Source organism: Amblyomma maculatum, chromosome 8 (genome assembly GCF_055883805.1).
Source record: "Amblyomma maculatum isolate TAMU_Amacu chromosome 8, ASM5588380v1, whole genome shotgun sequence".
NCBI classification, from domain to species: Eukaryota; Metazoa; Arthropoda; class Arachnida; order Ixodida; family Ixodidae; genus Amblyomma; species Amblyomma maculatum.
In genome coordinates this window covers 90,159,721-90,184,369 of record NC_139351.1, presented here as the reverse complement: position 1 = coordinate 90,184,369, position 24,649 = coordinate 90,159,721, and the positions used below count along the sequence as shown (strand labels likewise).

Here is a 24,649-nt window from a genome sequence, read left to right as displayed (position 1 = left end):
TCTTGATTTCGGACTGACATGCACACGAATCAAATTTGATGAAGACGGCAACGCACAGTGCACGAAAGCGGCTTTTAACACACGAAATGTCAGGCTCCGGCAATAGCTTATTTGCATAATGCAGTGGCCAAGAGAGCTGAGCTGTGCACGTCACTGCAGTTTCAGATCTTGTTTCTGGCCTTATGGTATTCTTCTGTTGCAGGTTTTTTTCATTATGCACCCATCATGCGGGGCCGACATCACTGTGATGACAGTACAGTGGCTTCAGTACCTCAGGGGTTCACAGCAGACATTAGGTGGTGCGCAATCTCTCATTCTGTGCACGTGCAAAAATACAAGTATTATTTATGCGAACAGGTAAGAGCACATTAGAACCTGCCTTCTCTGTTGGTCTTGTTTTATGTTTCCTTCAGTGATTGTTTCGAATCACAACTGCATATGAGCCTGGAGACAAGAATAAAAAATGCTGATGCCTTTAATACTCTCCCGCATGCCCAGAAAACAAAACGATCGCACACCAGCAAATGTAATGCAGACTTCACGGCAACGGTGCCTCACTAGACAGCCCACTTATGGCTAAACCTTAAGAGGTGCAGCTCATGCTGCAAACAAAACAAAGGATACGTGTAGTATTTCACAGAAATACTGTGGCCAGAATTCTGCCCTACACACAGTAAGCATGACACAGCATATATGCTAACTTGTGCCACCATGTTAATAAGATCAGGTGCTTTATTAGAACATATGCAGGTACAAAAAAAGAGATGGTATGATGACTTATTCAAAGGATATGGCTCCTTTGGGACGCTTACAGTGATGAGTTGAGCGAGTGACGTAGAGTTGTGTCTCAATCTGGATAAGCACTGCCCGCATTATCTCCTCCGAGTGCCACCAAAACCTTTAATGGGGGAGATAGAAATGGCAGTTAGAATCATGGCTAATACTGCATAAACGCAGAGCGGTGTTAATTATCATATTTCGCACAGTCCAGCAGCCCGTACTAGTCAGCACTGATACGTCATAAAATGGCATCATCAGGTGCAGAGGTCTAAGGTTGAAGATTGTACATGCAAAACCGTGGCATCAGCTAAATGTTCAACATCTCTCAGTTGCTGTGGCATTTTGTAACAGCCTTTTCCAGCACAGCTTTTCAATTATTAGATATAAACATTTTTTGTTATATCAAAAAACTGCTCAGCTCTGCTGGTATCTACGGGGGAAAAGTTCCTTTGTTCTTAAATTGTGCATTTCACAAAATCAGGTTTCATTACTTGTGAAATGTACAGTTGTGAGCAAAAGTGGTATACAACATGCAGCCGGTGGCACAACTCGAGAAAACTGCATTTCAATGCTTTATCTAGACAATAGGGCTGCTGCTCCATTTTATAGACATGCGTGTACCACTGTCCCTGTCGCTGTCACTAGATAGCGTTCAGATGCAGTTTTCACAAGTTCCGCAACCGGCGGCGTGTTGTACTATACAGTTGAATCCCGCCACAACGAATACCGCCACAACGAAATTTCCGCGACAACGAATAATTTTTTATTCCCCGCGAGTATCCTATAAGAATTAATGGCCTAAATTTCTCTGCACAACGAACCATTTTTGCAGAGCGTTTCCGCTTCAACGAAATTTTCGCGTTCAAAATCGAAACCGAAACTAGTTTTATTGGCGAGAAGTCCAAGTCAAATCCAAAGCCACATTAAGCATGAAATCACGTGATTGCAGTTCCGCCATTTTGGCTTTGTGTCGTGGTCGCGTTGTTCACTCGCTGCCTTTCTCTTCGACAACGACGAGTTTTCATCCGCAGGACACGATGGCAACGCAAGTGAAAAAACGCAAAACTCTTTCCCTTGAGCAAAAAACTCAAATAATCGCCCAAGCAGAAAGCGGAAGGAAGAAAGCGGCAATTGCTGAAGACTTCGGAATTCCTGCAAGTTCGCTCTAGGCAATAAGGACAGCGTGAGAATGGCACTTGCTTCAGGCACATCCTCGAAGCACAAAAAGGTGACGCGGCCCCTCCATGAAGAGTTGGACAAAGCAGTGCTTGCGTGGTTTGTGGAAGCACGAGCCAGCAACGTCCCCCTGTCCGGAAGCATCGTCCAGCAGAAAGCCTTGAACTATGCATGCCTACTTGGCATTGATGATTTTAAAGCCAGCATTGGCTGGCTAAACCGTTTCAAGGCCCGCCATAACATCGTTGGAAAAGTGTTGTGCGGCGAGTCAATGTCAGCAGACGTGGACGGAGCAGCTGCTTGGAAGGCGAGTAACATGGCCGGAATTTTAAGCAACTTCGCGCCTGCAGACATTTACAACGCCGACGAGACCGGGCTATTCTACGAGATGTTGCCGGCTAGGACGCTCGACTTCAAGGGGCAGCGCTGTCACGGCGGCAAACACAGCAAAAAACGCATCACAGTGCTGCTTTGCACAAACATGGATGGCTCGGACAAGCGTCCGCCGTTAGTCATAGGCAAAAGTGCCAAGCCGCGCTGTTTTAAGGGAACTCGTAGCCTACCTGTGCAGTACAAGGCGAACAAGTCATGGATGACCCGCGCTATTTTCACCGAGTGGATGATGGCATTCGACCGCGACATGAAGCGGCAGGGCCGTAAAGTTTGCTTGCTTTTGGACAATTGTTCAGCGCATCACTCCGACGAAGTCAAGCTCACTAACACGGAGCTGAGGTTTTTCCCTCCCAATTGCGCGTCTGTCTTACAGCCTCTCGATCAGGGCGTGATTCTTAGCCTGAAGCGCGCTTACCGCGGGAGGTTAATTCAGCGGCTGCTTTTTAACACTGAAACCGGCCGAGACACGAAGGTGGACTTGTACGTGGCACTGCAGATTATGTCTGCTGCCTGGAGCACACTGGGGCGCTCAGTAATTGTGAACTGTTTCAGGCACGCCGGATTTGCCGAAGGTCGACCCGTACACTCTGCTGGCCTAACACCAGGCGTTACAGACGACGACGAAGAGGCGTCACCGGCTCCGGGGATCGCGGCCGCCTGGAAAACGCTGGGAGAAATAGGAACCGTGCCGCCTACAGTAGAATCTCGATGATACGATTACGGCTGGTACGAATTTCGGGATGATACGAATTTTAAGAATGCTTTGAACGGACTACATTGTATAGAATACGTTAAGATTCGGGGTGATACGAAGAGTTTCTGAACCTGCCGCGGTTGATACGAACGTGCAAACCAATCGTGCATGCGAGCGGGCCGGCGCGGCTGGCCTCAAGAGGGCAACATAACCAACGCGGCCGCCGCCAACTCCCCCCCCGCCTCCCCCCGCCGCGAATTATAGGAACGAACGTTGTACAAACGCACAAAGCCACCGAGCAGCTCAGCGCAAGAGCTCACAGGGGGAGAGGGTACCCACCGCAGCCGCTGCCTCTCCTCTCCAACGCCTCTCACCCCACTAGCCACCCTCCTCCCCCCTCCCTTTCGTAGCAAACCGACGAGCACTAGACAAGGACGGCCAAGGCGAAGCACGTGCCCAGTCGTGCACGTCACTCATTCGCTGGCAGCTCATTGGTCTATTGAAAAGTTGTCTCGCCGGCTGTTCCCAGGAGGACTGTGACGCTGGCTGCCGCTACAGTAGTTCTCCGGTTCTCCGTTCGCCGCTTCTTTCTGTCGTTCGCTGTGACGTGAACTGCCCAAACGTTAGAAAGACGCAAGCGTTCGCTGCTGCCGAAATGTCGCGGAAGCGTAAAGCCCTTTCTTTTAAGGAAAAGCTTGAAGTGCTGAAGAGGGTCGACGAAAAGAAGAAGAGTGTCGACTTAGCGAAAGAGCTAGGGTTGGCACCGTCAACACTCTGCACCATTGTTGGGTAGCGAGATGTCATCTTGAAGAATGTGCAGCACTTCGGTGCGAACGTGAAGCAGGCTAAAACAGCGACCCATGTCAAGCTGGAAGAGGTTCTGCTGACTTGGTTCCGCGAAGTGACAGCGGCCGGCGTCAACGTGGACAGCAAGGTGCTACGTGAAAAAGCCGACACCGTCGCGCTTTCGCTTGGAATTGAAAATTTCCAAGCGTCTGGGGGATGGCTGCACCGGTTTAAGGAGCGGCGCGGACTTGTCTGCCGGGTCGCCTCAGGTGAAGTCAAGAAAGTGGATCAGTCAGCTGTAGATGAGTGGCTGAACACGCTGCTGGCGCTGATTTCGGAGTACGCGCCACGTGACATATTTAATGCCGACGAGGCGGGCCTCTTTTTCAACCTTCAACTAGAAAGAAGTTTGTGCGTAAAAGGCCAGGCATGCCAGGGCGGTCAGAAAAGCAAGGAGAGAGTAACAGTACTCTTTTGCTGCAACTCGGATGGATCAGAGAAACTCCAGCTTACCGTCATCGGTAAGTCGAAGAAACCGAGGTGTTTCCGATCGGCGGAGCGTTTGCCTGTCTTTTACAAAGGCAACCGAAAGACGTGGATGACTGGAGATTTTTTCCGCGAGTTCTTGACAAGCCTTGATCAGAAAATGGCGTCAAGAAACCGGAAAAGTTTGCTTTTCGTGGACCAGTGCTCTGCCCACCCAAAGGAAATGACATTCAATAACGTGAAAGTCAGGTTCCTGCCGGCGAACACTACCAACCATCTTCAGCCACTGGACGCTGGGATAATTAGAAATGTGAAACATCATTTCAAAGGACTTCTAGTGAGGCGTCTGCTGGCAAAAATTGACCGTAAAGAAGCAAACTTGCGGATCAGTCTCTTAGATGCTTTGCACTTTCTAGCCATGTCGTGGGATAGTGTAACTTCAGACAATCTCGAACTGTTTTAGAAAGTGCGGATTTGCCATCGGACTTGCTGCGGCTTCGGCAGGAGATTGTCAAGAGCCAGACGAAGACCTCACGATTGATGGCTGGGACAATATGGAAACTGAAGCTTCGGTTCGGGACTTCGTTACCGCGGACGACAATGTCGCGACCTGTGGGCTGAGGTCTATTGAAGACTTGGTCAATGAAGCGAATGATTGCGAAAGTGAGCCTGACAGCGATGGTGACGCTGATGACGAGTGTGATCAGCCACCGTCAAAGGCAGATACTCTTCACGCTTTGGACGTTCTGCGCCGCACCGTAAGTGTCAGCAGCGTGAGCGACGAAACCGCGGCACGGTTTTATGCCTTTCAGGCGGAGCTTGTCCGCGACATCAACAGCAAAAAAGTGCAGACGAGCATTACGGACTTTTTCGGCCGCAAGTAGTTCGCCATAATAAACTTTGGTTCATTTTCAGTTCATTCCCACGTGGATGTTGACTTGTTTTGAATCATACGAATTCGGGATGATACGAATATTTTGCGTGCTCCCTTGCAATTCGTATCATCGAGATTCTACTGTAATCTCGAGCTCGACGAATACATCGGCGCTGACGCTTGTGTTGTTGTTCACGAAGATGTGAGTGATGAGCAGATCATAAAAGCTGCCCGGAATGATAAGGACTCTTCCGATGAAGAAGACGACGACGTACAGGAAGCGCCGGCTGCGGCAACCGCCGTACAGGTGATGGACGCTTTTGATGTCATCAGGAATTTCGTTCTGTCCGAGACGACGATGTTGCAATGGGTTTGCTGACCGAGTGCGAAAATCACGTGACGGCGTTGCTCGCCGTGAAGCGTAAGCAAACCAAGCTTACAGATTTTTGGCATTAAACGCCTTTGCTGCTGCTTGGGCAATTCTTTCTGCGTTTCACGTCAAATTTTTGCGATAACGAAGTTCCGCGAGAACGAATTTTTTTTCGTGCACCGTGAATTTCGTTATAGCGGGATTCAACTGTACCACTTTTGATCACGACTGTACATCAAACATAGATACTGAAACTAGAACTAATGGTGCGCAAGTAATTTTTCAAAGCAAATAAAGACGCAAATTGTTCAGCTTTATGACACAAAGTAAGGTACAAATTGAATACACAAGTGACCAGAGTGAATGCAAACTGCAGGCCACTTGTATACCAGTTAGGAAGGAGGATTTCAAATGGAATACCCAGAGTGCATACCAAAAAATAAGATGCGCATAACTAGGCTAAAATTTTTAACACTGTTTTAATGTGGCATTAAAGGACAGGCCACCATATTTTTCTTCAAACAGCACATCCAGCCTTGCCACTCAGTCACTAAGAATCATAGTATCACAGAAGTATCTAGCAAAGCGAAGGAAGTGAATATGTGCTTCTGTATGTGCATGCAGCCAATAATAATAATAATAATAATAATAATAATAATAATAATAATAATAATAATAATAATAATAATAAAGTTGTAGCCATGACACAGTGAGGCTTGCCATGGGCGCAATGTAGGAAAGATGAAATTACAGAATGACCTCGGCAAATATTAACTCCTGTATTTTCCTGTGTATAACATGATTCTTTTTACAAAAATTTTACTAGTGCATCCTACACAACACTGCATCTTTATGCATCTCTTTTTTTTTTGTTTTGTGCAGTGTTCCTAATTACAAGAATGGTGGAAACAGCTTGGAAAAGGTGTTAAAATCTGTTTAAAACAGCTTCAATGCAATGCAAAAGCCTCTAAATACAAGGGTTAAATCAGAAAGTGCAAGCTAAGCACAGGAAAATATGGCACTGATGATTCTGGCAAAAATAAAAAATGAAAAAACTGGTGGGAAATTGCATTATATGCAATGAATCTGTGCTAGCAGCAATCAGACTTAATTTACCCATTATACTGATCGATTTCTCACTGCATCATTAAAAGGGTGGCTTTTTGGGCTTGTTGGTGCGTGAACATAGCGAGACTGTAGCGCAAAGCAGACAGGACACACGAGAAGAACGAACAACACGAGCGCTAACTTCCAACAATCTTTATTTCAGACATGCAGCACATTTATACGCCAAAGATAGGAAATCACTTGTGCTGACAGTATCACCGCCGGAGAAAAGAGAGTTCTTTATCGCATAAACTAATAGACGGAGTGCTAACACAAGTCTTTCCGCAAGCATTTATCTTCTCAGCTTCAATTATCATTCACGTGGTGATGTCAAAATTTCTTGCTAGCACAACTGTTTGTTCCAAGTACGGTTTGCAAGTTTTCGATTCACAAGAAAGAATATGATCAACAAGAGTACTACCCTTCCCATTCTTGACGTTACGTGCGTGTTCCATTAATCGCTGATTTAGGCACCTTCCTGTCTGTCCGATGTAGTGGCCACCACATGATAAAGGTATCTTGTACACAACACCTTCAATGCAACTGAGTCCTGTCTGCTTTGCGCTACAGTCTCGCTATGCATCCTTAAATTTGGCTTTTTTTTCCTTCCACTGAGCAGACTTCTGGGAGTTGTGGACCTTCTGGGGAGTGAAGATAGGTGGGCAGCTCCCTAACTAAGGGGGGATGTGGGGATCGGATCACGAAAATCGCCAACAAAAAGGTGATTTCAGAAAAATTGGCTTTTTGGCAAATACAACACTAATTCTATCTTGTACCAAAATACTTCATTCAAGAACAAATATTATGTGCTCCAAGTAAATATACAAAGTAATCAACATAGGCAATGAATGTCAGTTTACAACTTTAAGGCTTGTTCTCTCAAACATTTGTTGTAAGCATATCACCTTGCTCGTGGAAAGTATAGCACCGCAATTGATACACGGATTTGAATACCGTTTGTTTGTTGTAACTGCTGACATATGCTGTGTATCAAGACAGTCCCACATTTACCGTCCAGGTTCACATTTTTTTTTTAATAACCTGTAATTAGGCCACGATGCATTCTAAACATCAGGAGAAGTTTCATACTGCATCGTTTAAAAGAAGAGCAGGGAAATTCAGAAAGAAACTACAAATGTCCTGATTTAGACCACACTTATTAAATATTAGCACCATTTACAGAGCCACAGCCAACATTGTAGTCATGCTAGCCTTTCAACAAGGAAGCAACGTGTGAACAATGTGTCAAACTATGATAAAGCAAACTACTGAAGATATCACAGTGGAACTTTATATCTGACTGTTTGATGCCATTTCAGGTCATTTCACTAATTTGCACCTCTTCAAGTAAAAAAATAAGAAAGTTGCCTCGAATCCCCTCATCCCCCCTTTAAGTGGGGCAACAGCGAGTTGTGGGTGGAGCTTCTGAAAGGCAGAAGCTTTACTCGTCAAGGCATCAGATGGCGCCGTTTTGGAGGAATGATAGTTATAATGCTAATGCAGTCAACATTAGCACCATATCACAAAATATGGAGGTAGAACGAGAGGAAGAAGATGGCTGCACAGTGTGAAAGAGCAATGAACAAGGGGTGAGAGGGAGGGAGTCTCAGTTTGCAAGCCGAGCCAACATTTTGACAAAGAGGCTTTGCATTTAATATTCTATCTCCCTAAAATCATAACAGGACTAATCTGGTCAATATCAACTACAAAACATAAAAACGAGATATCTCCTATGTTTACCTTAGACTCGTAGACCGCTGGTTCCTTTAAATGCTGAATAAGTTATGCATCATCAATGTAAGTCCCTCTCTCCCTTTTGAGATCATACTTGCGACAGAGCCTTCTCGCAGCATGATGACGCAGCCCTATCCAGATCGTTGGTTTAAAATTTTGAAAAAGTTTTGGATGTTCAATATGTATTTGATCAGCTATTTAGATACCTCTATTATTTGTGCGACCCAGAAAAGAATCCCATTTTTTATATTTTTCTTCACTCTTCTGAAAAATACTCTGTGCACGTACCACTTGATGTGTGTGTTTCACTTGATGACGAGGGGCCACCGAACGATGACGACGAGGCAAAGGTGCCTTCACTTGGATATCCATAGGCTGCCCTGTAGCCTGGATTGCTACAAGAACCGGAGAGAATGATCGGTTTACAGCGGTAATAACAAGCACCAATATATCAAGTAGCCACAACTAGCACGAGTACCGTATTTTCCGGTGTATAATTTGCACTCCCTCCAAACAGCAATTTTTCCGAAAAAAAAAAAAAGAAAACAAGCAGATAAGTCTCATTGGTGTATAAGATGCACCTGTTCACTCGGTAGAAAACTCGTTGAGGATCACGCTGCGAGAAATTGCGACGAAAATGCATATTTGAGGCAGCCACCACATGCATACGCACATATACTGCGGTATGCAGTGCTCACACAGGTGTGTGTACCATCCAAAGTCTGAACAGTACTTTTCAAATATGTTTTATTTTGATACATACAGGTAGTATACGGTTACAGATGGCGCTTAGGCAAAATCATAGGAGAAAAAGAGGGGGAAAAAAAAAAGAGGATGAGGGGCTGGAGCAGCGAGGAGAAATATGCAATGCCAACTAGGCAACTGCCTGGTCTTTATGGTCGACTTCATTGTCCACAGCACACTGGCGGCTTGCGCATATCCCGAATAACTTTTTCGCTAACCACAAAAGACCTGGAGCACGGTAGTACACATGTTCCTCAGCAAATTCAACTGCACATAGTTTGAATTTCACGTTTAAACGGCCCAAAGTGACATATGGGACATGAGCGACATCATAGTTGTGGGCTCTGGATTAATTTTGACCACCAGGGTCTTTTAACATACACTGACACCTTTCTGGGCACGCACCAGGCGTGGCCGCCGCGTCCTGGATTTCTTCCGTACATAAGTTGCACCGATGGATAAGATGCACTGAAGAAATTTTCGGAAAAAAGCAGACTTATACACACGGAAATACGGAAATATGGTTTGTTGAAAACACAGTGGCTAATTTCCGCAAAGACTGTACTGACGGCATTATCACAAGTACAAAGAACTGATGACCATGAGAGTAGTTTCTGAGTGAAAAATGCCTGAATACAACTGTTCCTACTCCAAAGTTAACTCTTTGACCTCACCATGTTCACAACTAATGGTACTGCTAAAGCTTGCCCTGCATGTAACCTAGAGGTTGAGTGAAAATTAAGAACTTTGCTATTGGATTATTGAACTCATATTACCATGCAAGATCGAGTACAGTGCAGTCCACTTATAATGATACCCGATATAACGATATATCGCTTATAACGATTGAATTCTTGGGATTCTTGAAAAGGTGTTTACCACGAAAATTTGATTGAATATTCAATAAAACATAAAATATTAATAAGACAATGACGTGAAAACTCGACATATGCGGCGAAAACGGGAGGAAATGAGCACTATCATCATCGCAATCGCAGCCGCGCAAAGGGTGCTGCTGCGGCCGTATCGTCATCGCCATCGCCGATTCTGCGTTCGTGGAAAATGGCGGCGACCACATTTACGGACGGTGCGATAGCTCATGAGATGAAACGGCAGATTCATCGAGATTTTTGGCAGGGTTTCAAGGTTGGAAGCCTTGTGAAAAAAGGCGGACATTCGCGCTCTACGATTTTAACGATTATCAAGGCTGGGGATGTCCTTCAGCTCGTCCTGTCGCTAATTGGTTTCGTGCACGCAAAAAGGACTGCCGCCACCGTACACACAGCAATTGTCAACCTTCAGCTGCTGCTCAAGTGAGCGCGAATTTCCGACTTCTTTAAGTCTGCTTAAGTTATTTTACAGCTATTGATGTATACTGTAATAAACTGTTTAGTGCACTTTACGATGATTAGCGCTGTTCAAACCGATTTACTCATTGTAAGTAGGCAAGCCTACATGCATGGGAAAATACATGGGTGTGCTTTTTTTTTTTTCGCCGGTCCAGATATAACGATAATCGGTTATAACGATCAGATTTTGAGGTTTTCTCAATATTGTTATAAGTAGACTGCACTGGATAACGATAATCAGTTATAACAATCGGATTTCCCAATTTTCTCAATATCGTTTACGTGGACTGCACTGTAGCTGCAGTTTGCGAAATGCTTAGGACTGTAAGATCACCAGTACATAGTAAGTAACCTGTCCAAAACAGTCAGACTAATGGTGTGGCCATTGCAATCTGTTGTCATTCAGTGACCGTGTTATGGGACATGCAGTCATGCCCACAGCCTTTTCTCGACCAAACACTAACCCAGCGAAACGCTATCGGTTTTGACTCTCAGCTACGCTAGAAAGATCACTGCAGTCTACAGCTAGTAAAATCTCGTTACAAGAGACACTTGGTTATAAGAGAATTGAAAATGGTTTGGTTGGTTTTCCTATGTTTGCCATGTTAACAACATTGCATACAAGAGACACACTGTTACTAAGGACAACTTTTTCAGGTCCCTAAAGTAACTTGCAGGTCCCTAAAGTAACTTCCTTTGTGACTGTTGTTTCAGTCACAAAGGAAGGGGACGACAGTGGCTGAAACAGGGACATTTTGACTTCTCAGTCAAGAGGAGGCACTCCTTCTTGGTTCCTGACATATTGCAGCAAGAAAAGGACACTGATATGGAACAGAATTTAGTTAAGGGACTCTAAACTGCCGCACATACGAGTTGGTAAGAAGTTTTGGTTACAAGAGATCTTGGTTACAGGAGACATCTTTTTCGGGTCCCATGAGTGTCTCTTGTAATGAGGTTTAACTGCATTAGATTTGGCTTGCTGTGTTTACATGTTTGTGGCATTGATCTATAGCACTGAAACAGCACGGCAGATGGCAGCCCGACAGATAGAAGCCGATAAGAGTCTGACTGTGAGGGACAATCCGTCATGGGCCTGCTTTGGTCACTAGAACTGCTTAGCTTGTATTTGTAGCTCGAATAATCAAATTTTAAATGAGAGGATAACGCTTCACCGGGGTTACCCGAATTATTGCATACCCCACATTTCACAACCTCCTAGCCACACACATTTGTAATCCGTGACTTGAAACAGGTGCCAGTCTTGGAGGGACTCAGCAACTTGACAAAACCGTATCAGACTTGCTGTCTGCATAATTACTCCTAAGTTATCTTATATTGACAGGTTTTCATACATGCGGTTCTTAGCTATGCTGGCTGCATTACTGAAGCCTGCCTGCGCCGTTTTGCAGACTTCTACTGTCATAGGATAAGTAAACTAACTCATTACAAATGTTGATTAGACGATGTAAAGCTTTTATAAAATGCTGACTGCTTGTTCCATAAGCGCACTGTGTCATGTTACTTCCCGTGGCAGCTTGCAAGTTGTGCGTTTTCTCTGCGTCCAACAGACGACATTAAAGAGTTTTTCATATGTCAGCGCCTGTTGTTTTCCCTGTGCTCTGATCTATAGATGCTTGTACCACCTGCTGAAGAAACCGATATGTTTAGATTTTCACATCACCAAAAAAAACATCTGTACTATTTCTTTCAAATGAGCTCGCTTCTTTGTCAGGTGTCCCCCACCAAAAGTCTCAGAACAATCTGAAAGTCATTTACCCCCTTAGAGGTGTCGACAGACTCCTAGATTTTGGCATTTTCATAGTTAACCGATAGAATGATGAGCCACATAGTTGACTTACTTTCTGTTTCCAAACATATATCCCAGCAGGCCACCTGCAGCAGCCCCACTCCAGAAGCCGCCTCCTCCTAAGCCGCCAGCTCCTCCTAAGCCGCCAGCTGAGCCATAGCCACGAGCCGAGCCACAGCCTGCAAAGTTTACAATGCACGTCCCACATAGAGGTAATTTTAAATGACACGTTTGTCATAGAACGTAAAGTACAGGTGGCGCTTCCTTGAGTTAGCATTCACTCCCCTCCTGTACACTTGCGTATGACAGGTGTCATGTGCGTCAATGTATAAACACTGCTGAAGGTTATTACTCAAGTTTGGATGTACTGATCAAAACTTAATCACATGAAACCTTTTGCTATCGCACGTAGTACATTCTGCTTAAACATAGCCCTGATGCCACTCCACTTCAGGTGTTCAGATTAATCTTGTTACTCCTTTTGCTGCTTCAATCCGGATTACCTTTTTTAACCAAACCACTTATTCACCCTGCAAGTTACCAAGTTTAGCATAAGCATAAGTTTAGCACAAGCAAAAAAACACAATGCAACATATAACCAGCACCATGGCACCCACCGTCATGGACTCAATACAGCTCAGCTATATTCTTTGGATTCAAGTATGCAGTGCTCGAATCAAAAGTGCAGCAGACAACCGAGCATGAACTAATGCACTGTTTTAAGCCATTTTCGTGTCAAGAAATTTTGGTGCATAGCACATGAAGACAGCCCATTCCTTCTGTTTCATGCTTTTCAAAAATTTTTCTGGGTACTTATTTCCCTGTACCCCAATTGTTCCGCCATGGCATCATTGACGAAGGTTACCAAGGCCTCAGGACTAAGTTCGTGCAGTTTACTTACCACCACATGCTTATTTGTATAAATTTTAGCTTTGAGAAGACTGCCAGCGACATGCTTCCATATAAAACATGTTATTAAAGAAGCTGTAAGCATATGTTGTCCAAAGAGGAAAGAATGGCACTAGTGGTCTACGACAGCGTTGCCATGTCTCAAGCAATGAAAGTGCCCCAGAAACTAGCGTGCCAAGTAATTCTATTCTTACTATTTGGGTGCACTCTATGATACCTGTGAGCCACCTTGAAGCACCGGTGGAAGTGCGTTGAGGCTGTGAATTCCAACAGGTCTGCCCCGCCCCTCTACTCTCTCTTTCCTTACATGAAACCACCCTAGTATACACATTGCATACTAAAGAGAGGAAACTTGTTACAGCATAGCACAATTCACTCACTTGCATCCGTATGGTAGGCAGGCCTGAAGCCAGGAGGTGGAGGTATTCCACCTCCCCCCCCGCCACCTCCAAAGAAGCCACTCCGTGGGGAGCCAGGATAGTCGGGCGGCCGGTCATCGTCATAAGGAGGAGGGTCCCCGCCGAGTCCTGCTGGTGCCAGGCAGCTCCGGTAGATGAAGTAGATGATAAAGGCCGCACCCCCAAGGAACAAGATATTTTGGAAAAACGAGCCTGATTTGGAGGAGCTGTAGTATGGAGAGCTGCAATGCAAAAAAAAGAAAGAAAATTCAAATCGAGCTCAGTTCAGTGGCTGATTCAATGTGTCAAGAATCAAAACAAAGCAACCATAGACACGTTTATCTTCTAATTTTCTTTCCATTGAAACAGGGCCAGGAGAACCCACTGAGTAATCAAGAGCGTTACGAGAAAAAGATGAGAATTCTGCACAGGATCTCAAATCTGGACCAACCAGCCTGACCGCACATTTAACGACATGCCTTGAAATTTTTGGATGCGGAATAGTGCGCAAGGCAACAGTTTATAATGTACACGAGGCACGATGTGGAATTCATATTTGCCAACTGAATAATTTGTAACTGAATTTTTTCTCATGCAGTTTCGGTTTTACCTTTTGAACGAAGGCTTTGACGTCACTGACGGCTACTAGCTGAATGAATTATGAAAAAAAAAAAAAACTGCTATAGAATCCCTGCTTATTTAACTTATGCAATTCCGGCTCTGAGACTGGCTTGCGTAAGGGTTGTTTTGAATTAAAAGAGACAAAGCAACGACCATACCTCACGTGACCTCAACACGTCTGTGACATCACAGCCACCGTCAGCAGTTGGAACCGAAACCAAAACTTCACGAGAGGAAAAATATAAGCAATGATTTATTTATCACTTTTTCACACAATCCATGTGGATGTTCATATTCTGCAATGTCCTATGCAACATTCCAAAGTCAGAACATGCGACCATAATCTCATTTCTCTGCTCCTTCAAAGGGATCTTATGTGCAACTTTACGAAATTTCCATTCTTTATAGAAATTTATTTTATTGCCTTTTCTATCTAAGCTCACGTGTGCTGGCAGGAGGAAAAAGAACGCATTTGTCACTGGGAAAATGCAATTTTAAAGTAGAACATTTCTCTTTTCCCTGCCATTTAATTCAAACTTGTGACTTTAACACTAACACTTGTGACTAGAAGCCAGTGATCACGGCTTGAAAGTGACTGGTCGTGTAGGCTAACCTCAGTGACCCAAACAGAGAAAACCTGCATTTCATTTCATGACCTTTCGTAAGAAGATTTCACCTGTGTGATGAACGAGCCCTCTGATATTAAGCAACTGCATTCAATTTTATAACTTCCCCAACAAAAAAAACTGTTTACAATCAGATCAGATGCTAATGCTTAAAGTATTTTATATTCGTTTTTCCCCTAATTCAGATGCCTTTTTTAATCCTGTACCATCATGAACAAACAGTATCAAGAGGTAGCAATTATTGACACACGAATTTTGCACTTGCCCTGTTTGTTTACTGCAATTCAACAAATGTTACTGTTCACTATACCAGCTTTCAATGCCGGCATGTTTTTAAACTAGATTATCTGCTCTCCCACATGGTTGGTTGTCTCTTGTTTGGAACTCAATACTATTCTTCTGAAGTGCTGGAGTCAAAAAGCTGAGGGTTTACAAAACCACCTTTGTGAACTGAAGCACGACATTTAAAAAGGAAAGAAATTAGAAAGTGAAACTTACGACGCATAGGTTGAGCCAGCACCATGCCCAGTCTGCTCCAACCTGTACTCCAACTGTTGAAGGAAGCATGAAACCAGTTTAACTACTTTTGACAATTATGCTTTATGTATTAGATACTGCTTTAGCACACATTTTTATTATTGTTGGTAACACAAAAGAGACTTAAACACAGGCCTCAGCCCGAGTCCACAGTGAGGGACACAGAAAACATGCAAAAGCATTTCTGGACTTGGAGAAAATTTAGCAACAAACAAAGCTCTGCCAAAAAATAGCTGACTATAGTCTTTAAGGTGATTTAAGAAGGACAATTTGGCTCATAGAAAATCTGAACTATGATGACGTTGGCAGAATGAAAGCTTCGATAGAAATAGACCGAAATTTTGAGCTAGGCAAATCTTAATAAGATTTTACAATAAATACAAAAAATCGATTTATGTCTTGAGTCAGGTAAGGAGGAAAGCACAACCCTATGTACTGGGGGCCAGCGAGCCCTTGCATATACAGTAAAACCTAACTGACAAGTTGTTCTTTTAATGCAGGAATAAACATATTAGATGAGAAAACATATAATCAGAAATGCATGATTTTGAAAACTCTAACTGATGAATAAGGTCGAACTAACACTTTCACTGCCCCAAGTGTAGATTAGCATTTGGCGAGCCGAGATCACTTCCTTGGTTGCTTCTGGATGCTTTGCCCCCTTACATCACTGACATGTGGAGAAGCTATCGTGATGGCTGACGGTCACGACGTTTCTGCTTATGCTTCATCCCCCAGACCCGACCTGCTCGTTTGCAAGTGCATAGTTATAGTTCTCAAATGGCTCACCCCTATGCCCCTAAGGCACTGCAAAGAAGCCACCGCGTTTTTCTTCATGAAATCATGTTTCCACAGGAATTGATGCCTCGTATGTTGGCTCGTTGGCTTTCTTTAATGTTTCACCTCATTGCACTTAAGCACCGTAGGAAAGCAGCCGTGGTGGAAGAGCACCGAGCGAACGTTAGCACATACATATCCGGTACACATGGATTTCACCGGACGGTCTGTACAGGAATCAGATCGATTATATTATTTGCCGGCAGAGATGGAGAAGCGCTATACAAGCAGTAAAAACAAGGCCTGGGGCCGATTGTGGCACCGATCATCAGCTTCTTGTTGCCAAAATTAAGCTTCGATTGAGGAAAACGCAGAAAACTAGAAGGCCTTTCAGGTATGATCTGAATCAGATTCCATTAGAATATGCTGTGGAAGTGAGGAATCGATTTCAAGAATTAGATCTAGAAGACAAAGAGCCCGAAGAGATGTGGACTGATGTTCGTGATATAATACAAGAAGTTGCTACTAAGGTAGTTCCAAAGCAAAAGAAATGCAAAAAAGCAAACTGGTTATCTGAAGAGGCTTTGCAAATAGCTGAGGAAAGGAGGATGGCAAAAGGTATGGGGGAAAGAGAAAGATACAAGGTTCTCAATGCGGATTTTCAGAAAATAGCAAGGAGAGATAAGAATGCCTTCCTGAACATACAGTGTCAAGCAGTTGAGGACAACAGCAAATTAAGGAACACAAGAGCTCTGTATAAGACAATCAAAGATATCAAAGGAAGCTTCTGTGCTAAGCTGGGCGTGATAAAGGACAAACGAGGCAAGGACCTCACTGAAGCCTCAGAGATAAAGAGATAAAGAAGAGGTGGCAGGAATACACAGAAGAACTGTACAAGAAGGACCCGGATGTGCAAACCCAACATAGGACGGTTGTGATTACTGATCTCGAGCCGGGCATCCTGAAGAGTGAAGTTGAATGGGCCTTAGCCAGCCTTGCTAAGAACAAAGCTAGCGGAATTGATGGTATTCCAGCTGAGTTGCTTCAAAACCTCAACCATGATGCTGTTAACACACTGCATACATTATGTCAAAAGATTTGGACAACCCTGCAGTGGCCACAGGATTGGAGGAGGTCAGTTTACATCCCCATTCCAAAGAAAGGCAGTGCCAAAGATTGTTCCAACTACCGCACGATCGAGCTTATTTCGCATGCTAGCAAGGTGATGTTAAAAATCCTGCAAGGTAGGCTGCAGCAGTATGTGGATCGGGAGCTTCCGGACGTGCAAGCTGGGTTTCGCAAGGGCAGAGGAACTAGAGACCAAATTGCCAACCTTCGCTGGATCATGGAAAAAGCAAGAGAGTTCCAGAAACCCATTTACTTCTGCTTTATTGATTATGCGAAAGCGTTTGACTGCGTAGATCACAGCAGATTGTGGCAAGCTCTCCAAGAGATGGGAGTTCCAATTCACCTCATCTGTCTCCTCAGGAACCTTTATGAAGGGCAAGAGGCCACAGTCAGAACTGGGCATGGTCTTACTGATTGGTTTCCGATTGAGAAAGGGGTGAGGCAAGGCTGCATACTGTCGCCCTGCCTATTTAACCTATATGCAGAGTGCATCATGAGAAAGGCCGGTCTGGACGAGTCTTCAGCTGGAGTGAAGATTGCTGGAAAACGTATCAACAACCTTAGATATGCGGATGATACCACTTTAATGGCAGAAAGTGAAGTGGAACTCAAGAGATTTCTGATGCGCGTACAAGAAGAGAGTGAGAAGTTTGGGCTTAAACTGAACACTAAAAAGACGAAGATCATGGCGTCTTGCCCTATCAAGTCCTGGAGCATCAATGGACAAGAAGTGGAAGCTGTGACAGATTTTCTGTTCTTGGGCGCCAAGATTACCTCGGAAGGAGACTGCAGCCATGAAATTAGGAGACGCCTGCTTCTGGGAAAGAGAGCAATGGTTAGCCTTGACCGCCTAGTAAAGAGCAGAGACATTAGTCTGCCAACCAAGATCCGTATAACCCGTGCTATGGTATTTCCAGTTGTGATGTATGGATGCGAGAGTTGGACTGTGAAAAAGGCTGACCGCCGAAGAATTGACGCGTTTGAATTGTGGTGCTGGCGAAGACTCTTAAGAGTTCCTTGGACTGCCAGAAGATCAAATCAGTCGATATTGTCGACCATAAACCCTGACTGCTCATTGGAGGGTCAAATTCTAAAGTTAAAGCTCAGCTACTTTGGTCATCTGATAAGAGAGGAGTCGCTGGAGAAAGATTTGATGTTGGGAAAGGTTGAGGGTCGCCGGAGAAGGGGTAGGCAGCGAACGCGATGGTTAGATGGCATTCTCGAGGCATTGCAGATGAAGCTATGTGATGTTGAGAAGATAGTGAGAGACCGGAAAGCGTGGCGTGACATGGTCCATAGGGTCACGAAGAGTCGGACACGACTGAACGCCTGAACTGATCCGGTTGATTGCAAAACGCATTTATACGATTACAATTTGTCGAAATTTCGAACACAGTAACAGGGAAATCATGTTATCTGGATTGTACTAATCGAGAGAAAAACGGTCTAACTCCATGGGTGATTTTTTACTGAGAATATGAAACGGGAAATCGTATGTACTAAGAACCTATCAACGAGGTTCTACAGCAATTATAAAAGTCTAATAAACTTACACCACATGACCCTGCCAAGATGTAATCGTCTTCAGGGTAATCATAGCCCTCACAGGTCACTTCAATGGCCCCAAACTTTTGGGACTTGCTCATGTCAGCCTTGCACTCCCACTGAAAAAAAAGAAAAAAGACAAAGTGTGAGTTGTTGAAACATTTACACGCACAGCCATTTATTTCTGTCCTAAGCACCAGCGTTTAGATTTGCAAGAAAGTGTACAGTTGGAAGAAAACCTTTACAGGAAAATGTTTACTCAAGAATGAATCCTTCCCCCAGTCACCTCATACAGATAAAAGCGGGTGGGTCATGCGCACTCCTCACATGTGCAGAAATTGCAGCTGATTGGCTTGTGACGCCGCTCCAAGATAATTTTTTTCGCACACACTTGCATACCACAAACATTTCCCAATGACTGCATCCAGATGCTACATAGCATCCACAGTATAATCATACTCAATGACTAGGCAACTCAAAGGAAACCAGTAACTTATTCAAACTATGCAGAATTAAATAAAACAGAGCCCTTTTCATAAACTTCTTGTTGACCAAACTGCAAAGCCAGTCCAAGTAGAGAGGAAGCCTTAATCAAGCGAGTACGTATTCACTAGCATCCACTGCAGCATGTTTCAAAGTACTGAATATGTACACAGCTTCAAAAGACACAAAAGAAAACTCCACCAAATTTATGACAAAGAAGAAATTGATTATGTGGCTCTCTCTGGCCATGTTTAAGTTTGTCCAGAAGCAAAAGAAGCCAAAGGTTTTCTCGCACACTCAATTCAAATTCATGACATTCATAACAAAATCGATTAAACAATCCCCATTTGGAAGTGAATGGCTGCATTGCCAAGCCTTGGAGACCTGCACTCGAAAATCTGTCTGGACACACCCCTATATAATTTGCTTACAAATACACCTAGGGCCAGCAATACTCGCATTTTATACTGCGACATTTTCCTGGTTATATGTGCCCCATTTAAAGTGAAATTAGTGGCCTTGTCATTTGAATGTAGCAATCTACTGCCAAAGGTTGACTTCCTCAGCCCCCATTTAAGCATTTTACAATGAGCAAGACGTCAAGATGTTGGTGTTTTGCTGTGAAGACAAACATGCACTCCTTTATGACTAGCACGTGCATTATGCGTAATCTGAACGGCATCACTGAAAAAGTGATGGACAAGCAAATAACAGTCAATGATAGCAATTCCACAAAAAGCAAGAAAAACAGCAAAGTTTTACTTTGGGCGAAAATTTGTTTATGAATATGACACAAGCAGTATGTCGAAAAAGGCCGAAATGAAAACCAGTGGTCCCCTTGCTTTACTCATATTAGGATCTGCAAAATCTACTAATGTATTCTATGCTCTCAGCAGCAGCAAGCCTTCTCTGTTCACTGCCTTTGAATAATTACTTCAATGAAAACTCCACACTGCCAAAACTGAACACTAGTGCTTCAGTGCACTGTTTATAACTAAGTCAATGATCTTCTTTCCAAATGGGATAGATCAAAAGCTAGTGACTCAATTTCATGCGAGATAATCGATATGGAATGGCAATGATGAACTTTTTTGACTCAAGGGTGACTGTAGCCACAATTAATGTGCCAACAAGCCTCTGAGATGCTTATGCAGGTTAGTTTGGCTGGACGGATGATGTATCCACCGCAGCAGATACACACAGTCATATATCAAAAAATGTACATTTCGAATATGTTGACGAAAGACAACCAAACAGTGGACTTCATTTAAACTACAGCTCACAACACATTGCAATCACTTGTTAAAATTTCTTTCATCTCCCTTGTGCATGATCTAATAAAATAGCAAATCAATTATCTCAGTGATTACATTATTATTTTATGTTCATCAACACGCACATGCGCGCAAGCACACACACACACACACGCTCACACTCAAAATACCCTGTGCTTTCCTCGCTTTCAGACTTTTGGCTCCCTTAGTGCGTATTCCTGGCAAAGATAATTCTCACCATGGAACAGGCAGAATTCTTTGTTCTGAAACTAAACTGACATTAATTAGTTTCTGGTGGATGAGGTAAGAAGGGCAGCAAACCTTAATAGTGACAGGTGAAAAGCAAGAGTTTCTCAATCTTATTAGTTTTCCTGCTATATGCCTTTGGTTCTACAGTGCATGTGTATGCAGAGAATACAAAGGCAAAGAAAGAAGGAGTGAGGAATCACCTGAGTGCTGTGGCCATCACTCCCTCGGTTGTAGCACTGAACAACAGAGGGTGCATTGTTGCAACCCGCACTGCCGCCGAGACACTGCAGCTGGGGCACAGGGCTTGACCTACGACCGGTCGTGTACTCGCCCTTGCGCAGTGTCAGCACTTGCACATCTTTTAGCTTCACCTTCTTGCCTGAAAGTTCCAGTAAGCAAACATGCAGACAACAGCCGGGAACACATGACTTCAAGTGATATGTAACACATTTACAGAACAGCACAAAAAACAGCCTTGGCAAACAAATCCATTCACGGACATTTTCATGAATACTGACCTTCTCGACAACTTGACTGCAAGCTGTCTAACGATGACTTTTACTTTTTTAGACTTTCAAAATTAAATCTTGTCCTGGGGCAGCAACTAAATGCAAAGGCCTGCACTTCAGTCTCAATGGAAACCAAATTTTTAAAACTCTACACCAAGCAAATGGCGTTTCTGAACAGTCCCAATTCGGACCTGGGGAAGATTATGTGCTTATATGCCCTTATGCCAACTGCTGAAGTGATCTGGCAGTAACAAGGAAATAACGCGTTTCTTTCTTTTCTTTTTTTTTTTATGCAAACAAGCCCAATTCACGGCTACAGTCAGTTACACATTTTATATTTACACACCACCTCCACTGCCTTGGGCTCTCTGTATCGTGGCTGAGTGGCACTGAAAAGTAAATGGTACGACTACAAAAAGGTTGTAAAGATGACTATAGTAAAGATGACGAGTGAACGCGGTAGTGCGTACATTGAACTGTGTTTCATCATCGTCTCACCGAATGCACTATCGACACAGAATCGCCTACACAAAGTAGGCCAATAATTTTAGAAAATGACGAGTGAACGCGGTAGTGCGTACATTGAACTGTGCTCATCATCGTCTCACCGAATGCACTATCGACACAGAATCGCCTACACAAAGTAGGCCAATAATTTTAGAAAATGTTAAACTGCTTAGCTCGCGACGCTCAATCGACCGGAACTTGAGACACGACCGCACAGAAGGCGTGTTATTGCATTTGGTTTTATCTTGGAGCACAGAGCCGGAAAGTGCGGCGCGAACACTTTTCAACGCTACAGGAAAGCTGAGACACTTTCAACTAGGGCACTGACTACGCTCAAGCCTGGGCGACCTTTCCAGAAAGTTCCATCAGCCTGTATCATGCAATTAGCATAAGCTGTGACACTATACAATATATCACGCCCTTACGATATAAATCTGGTTCAACATAAAAACAAATAGGTCATTTTCTGCGGGAATGAAACACACAAAGCGTAAACAAAACATGCATGCTAATCCTGCGCGAAGTTGTACCGGCGGTCAAAACTTTTCCTACGAGATTTCCCCTCAAATCGTAGCGGCACACAATCATTTGGATAGCAAAGCGCAAGTCTTATCATACGCACAGGAATATTTTCATGAAACAAAAGCTGATGCAACCGACTTAAGAGGAGGAAAATGGTGCACAGCCGGTGAAAACCGAAAATCATCTCCAGCCGCAGTTCCCATTGTAGGTTCACATTGTACTCACCTGCCCAGCAGGTTGAAGGACTAATAAATAATGTCAAGATAAGTGCTAAAGCTAGAGAGGCGCCAATTTTGCAAGGCCGCAGTGACATTGCAAAGGCAAATTTGAATGACGTTCTACGCTGATTTTGTTCTCAGTCCGAATACGCACTACAAGGACGTCATACATAAATAAAGATCACGCCTCAGTCTTAAACAGACACCACAATGGTGCAGTCGCTTAACCACATATCTCCAAGGCAAACCATTAAAATCGAGGCACCGCACACACTTGACGGTCGAACCGAACTGAAAGATGTAAACAAACTACCAAAGCGCCGCCGCGCCGCGCCGCATCGGCACAATGCTAACGTGTCATTTGTTGTGGTTGGTTGCCCTGTTTTGCGTCATAATGACGTCATCGTTATGTGAGCTAAGGCCGAAACCTGTCGAAATGAACTAAAAAATTTATTTGGTTGAAAAATGAGCTATATATATGAGGAAGATAAGAACACCTATGTAAGTTTCGGTGTCGTCAACTATAGAGCGCTGTACGTAGCATTCGAGCATTCGAGTACATTCTGAGTTTTAAAAAAAAGGAGTAAGTGTAGTAAGTTTTCTGCGCCCTGCGCGCACACTTTAGGCGCTTGATTTTGCGCATCTGCGCTCGTCTGCAAACTCTGAATTTTGAGAAATGTTTCACGCATTATGTGTACAAAATGTGAACATTCGTTGCTCAGTAACCTCATTCAGATATATAGGTATTCGAAATTGATTGACTTCGGAACGATATATTTTTAGTGCACGTTCCGAATACTTTCTAAACGAGACTAATAATTCATATTACTACACCTTAATTTTTTCTGCGACGCAGTTAGAAAACTCGAAATGTGTAAAAACTGAGAGAGTGAATTCCGGGCATAAAATTCTTTTCGCCAAATTTTGCTCTATATTTTGAAAAGGGGCGAATTTTCCTAATAGAACATCAGTGGTTCACAATTAATGGCGTGCTTGAACTTGCTTTTTTGCTTTCGCACATCGGAATCTATCAGACAGAAAGCATATAGCGCATACACGTATGTATATGCGTGAGTAATGTTGTCCGCAAAACGCAATTACTGGTGTCTGCAAGGTGGTTTTTCCACGTGACAAATTTGCTAGAAAGGAAGCCAGCTTTCGCGAGCCGCTAATCAGCCTTGATTTGCGTGTTAAGAAAAATACGGCGCGGATATATATATATATATGCGTGACTTCATTTTTGTTTGTTCCCTAACTAATTCAACAGTTCTTGAAGAGAAGGTATGAATCCGCCACATACATTGGCTAAATGACTCCGGCTGTGCCTTATTTTTCGGGCTAATGGCTGAGAAACGCAGACACAAACAACCAGGATAACCTTGGGCCAATCGAATGGGAATTTGTTGCACGACTTTCAACCTCCCAACCCCCCACTTTTCATGACATGGTACACAGCATATTGCTTCAGTTCAGTTCAGTTTATTACCTTAAAAGGCCCCCGTGCGGGCATTACATAAGGGGTGGGTTCTTATACAAACAGTAAGTATAATGGTAAGTAATTATTGACAAAAATGGTCAGACTTAAATCCCTCTTTACTGCACACCGTTTTACGTCTTTACACTTGCGTTATACATTTTCTCTTCTCAAGCAGGATTTATAGCAATCTGTCGCTGACATACCCTTCTATTTAGGCATTGCCACCTTGGCTCACTGCAAGCCTTCAACGCTTTGTACATCACTAGCTCTTCTCAGCTTACGATCTCCTCCTTGATCCCCTAGCTTCCACCTTCCATGGTATTCACCTCTTGGCTCTCGCCGCCTCCTCTCCCTTACAAAGCGGAGAGTAACACTTTCCTAGCTCTCCCCCCTTTTCACATGTTGCGAACTATGGCAGGCAGTTCTTGGAGGCTTCAGAGAACATCCAAGTTTTCAGGAAATCCAGACAAATTCCAAATCAACCAGTATCTTCTTTTTCCCACAAGAAAGAAGTCCACATCCAGATTAAATAATTTATTTCCATGACAACAGAAGTTAGCTTGAGATAA

At 43.8% G+C, this 24,649-nt stretch overlaps 1 protein-coding gene across 1 annotated transcript; it reads right to left on the bottom strand.

Moving 5' to 3' along the window:
• Positions 1-692: 692 nt before the first annotated feature.
• On the bottom strand, positions 693-22,938 carry LOC146181774 (store-operated calcium entry-associated regulatory factor-like). The gene is made up of 8 exons (XM_084576781.1): positions 22,611-22,938; positions 21,048-21,226; positions 18,850-18,960; positions 15,353-15,405; positions 13,590-13,849; positions 12,353-12,479; positions 8,689-8,795; positions 693-898 (listed from the first exon to the last, which is right to left on the bottom strand). Exons 1-8 carry the CDS (start codon positions 22,696-22,698, stop codon positions 873-875), a joined length of 951 nt encoding a protein of 316 aa, XP_084432907.1. The 5' UTR covers positions 22,699-22,938; the 3' UTR covers positions 693-872.
• Positions 22,939-24,649: the final 1,711 nt, after the last annotated feature.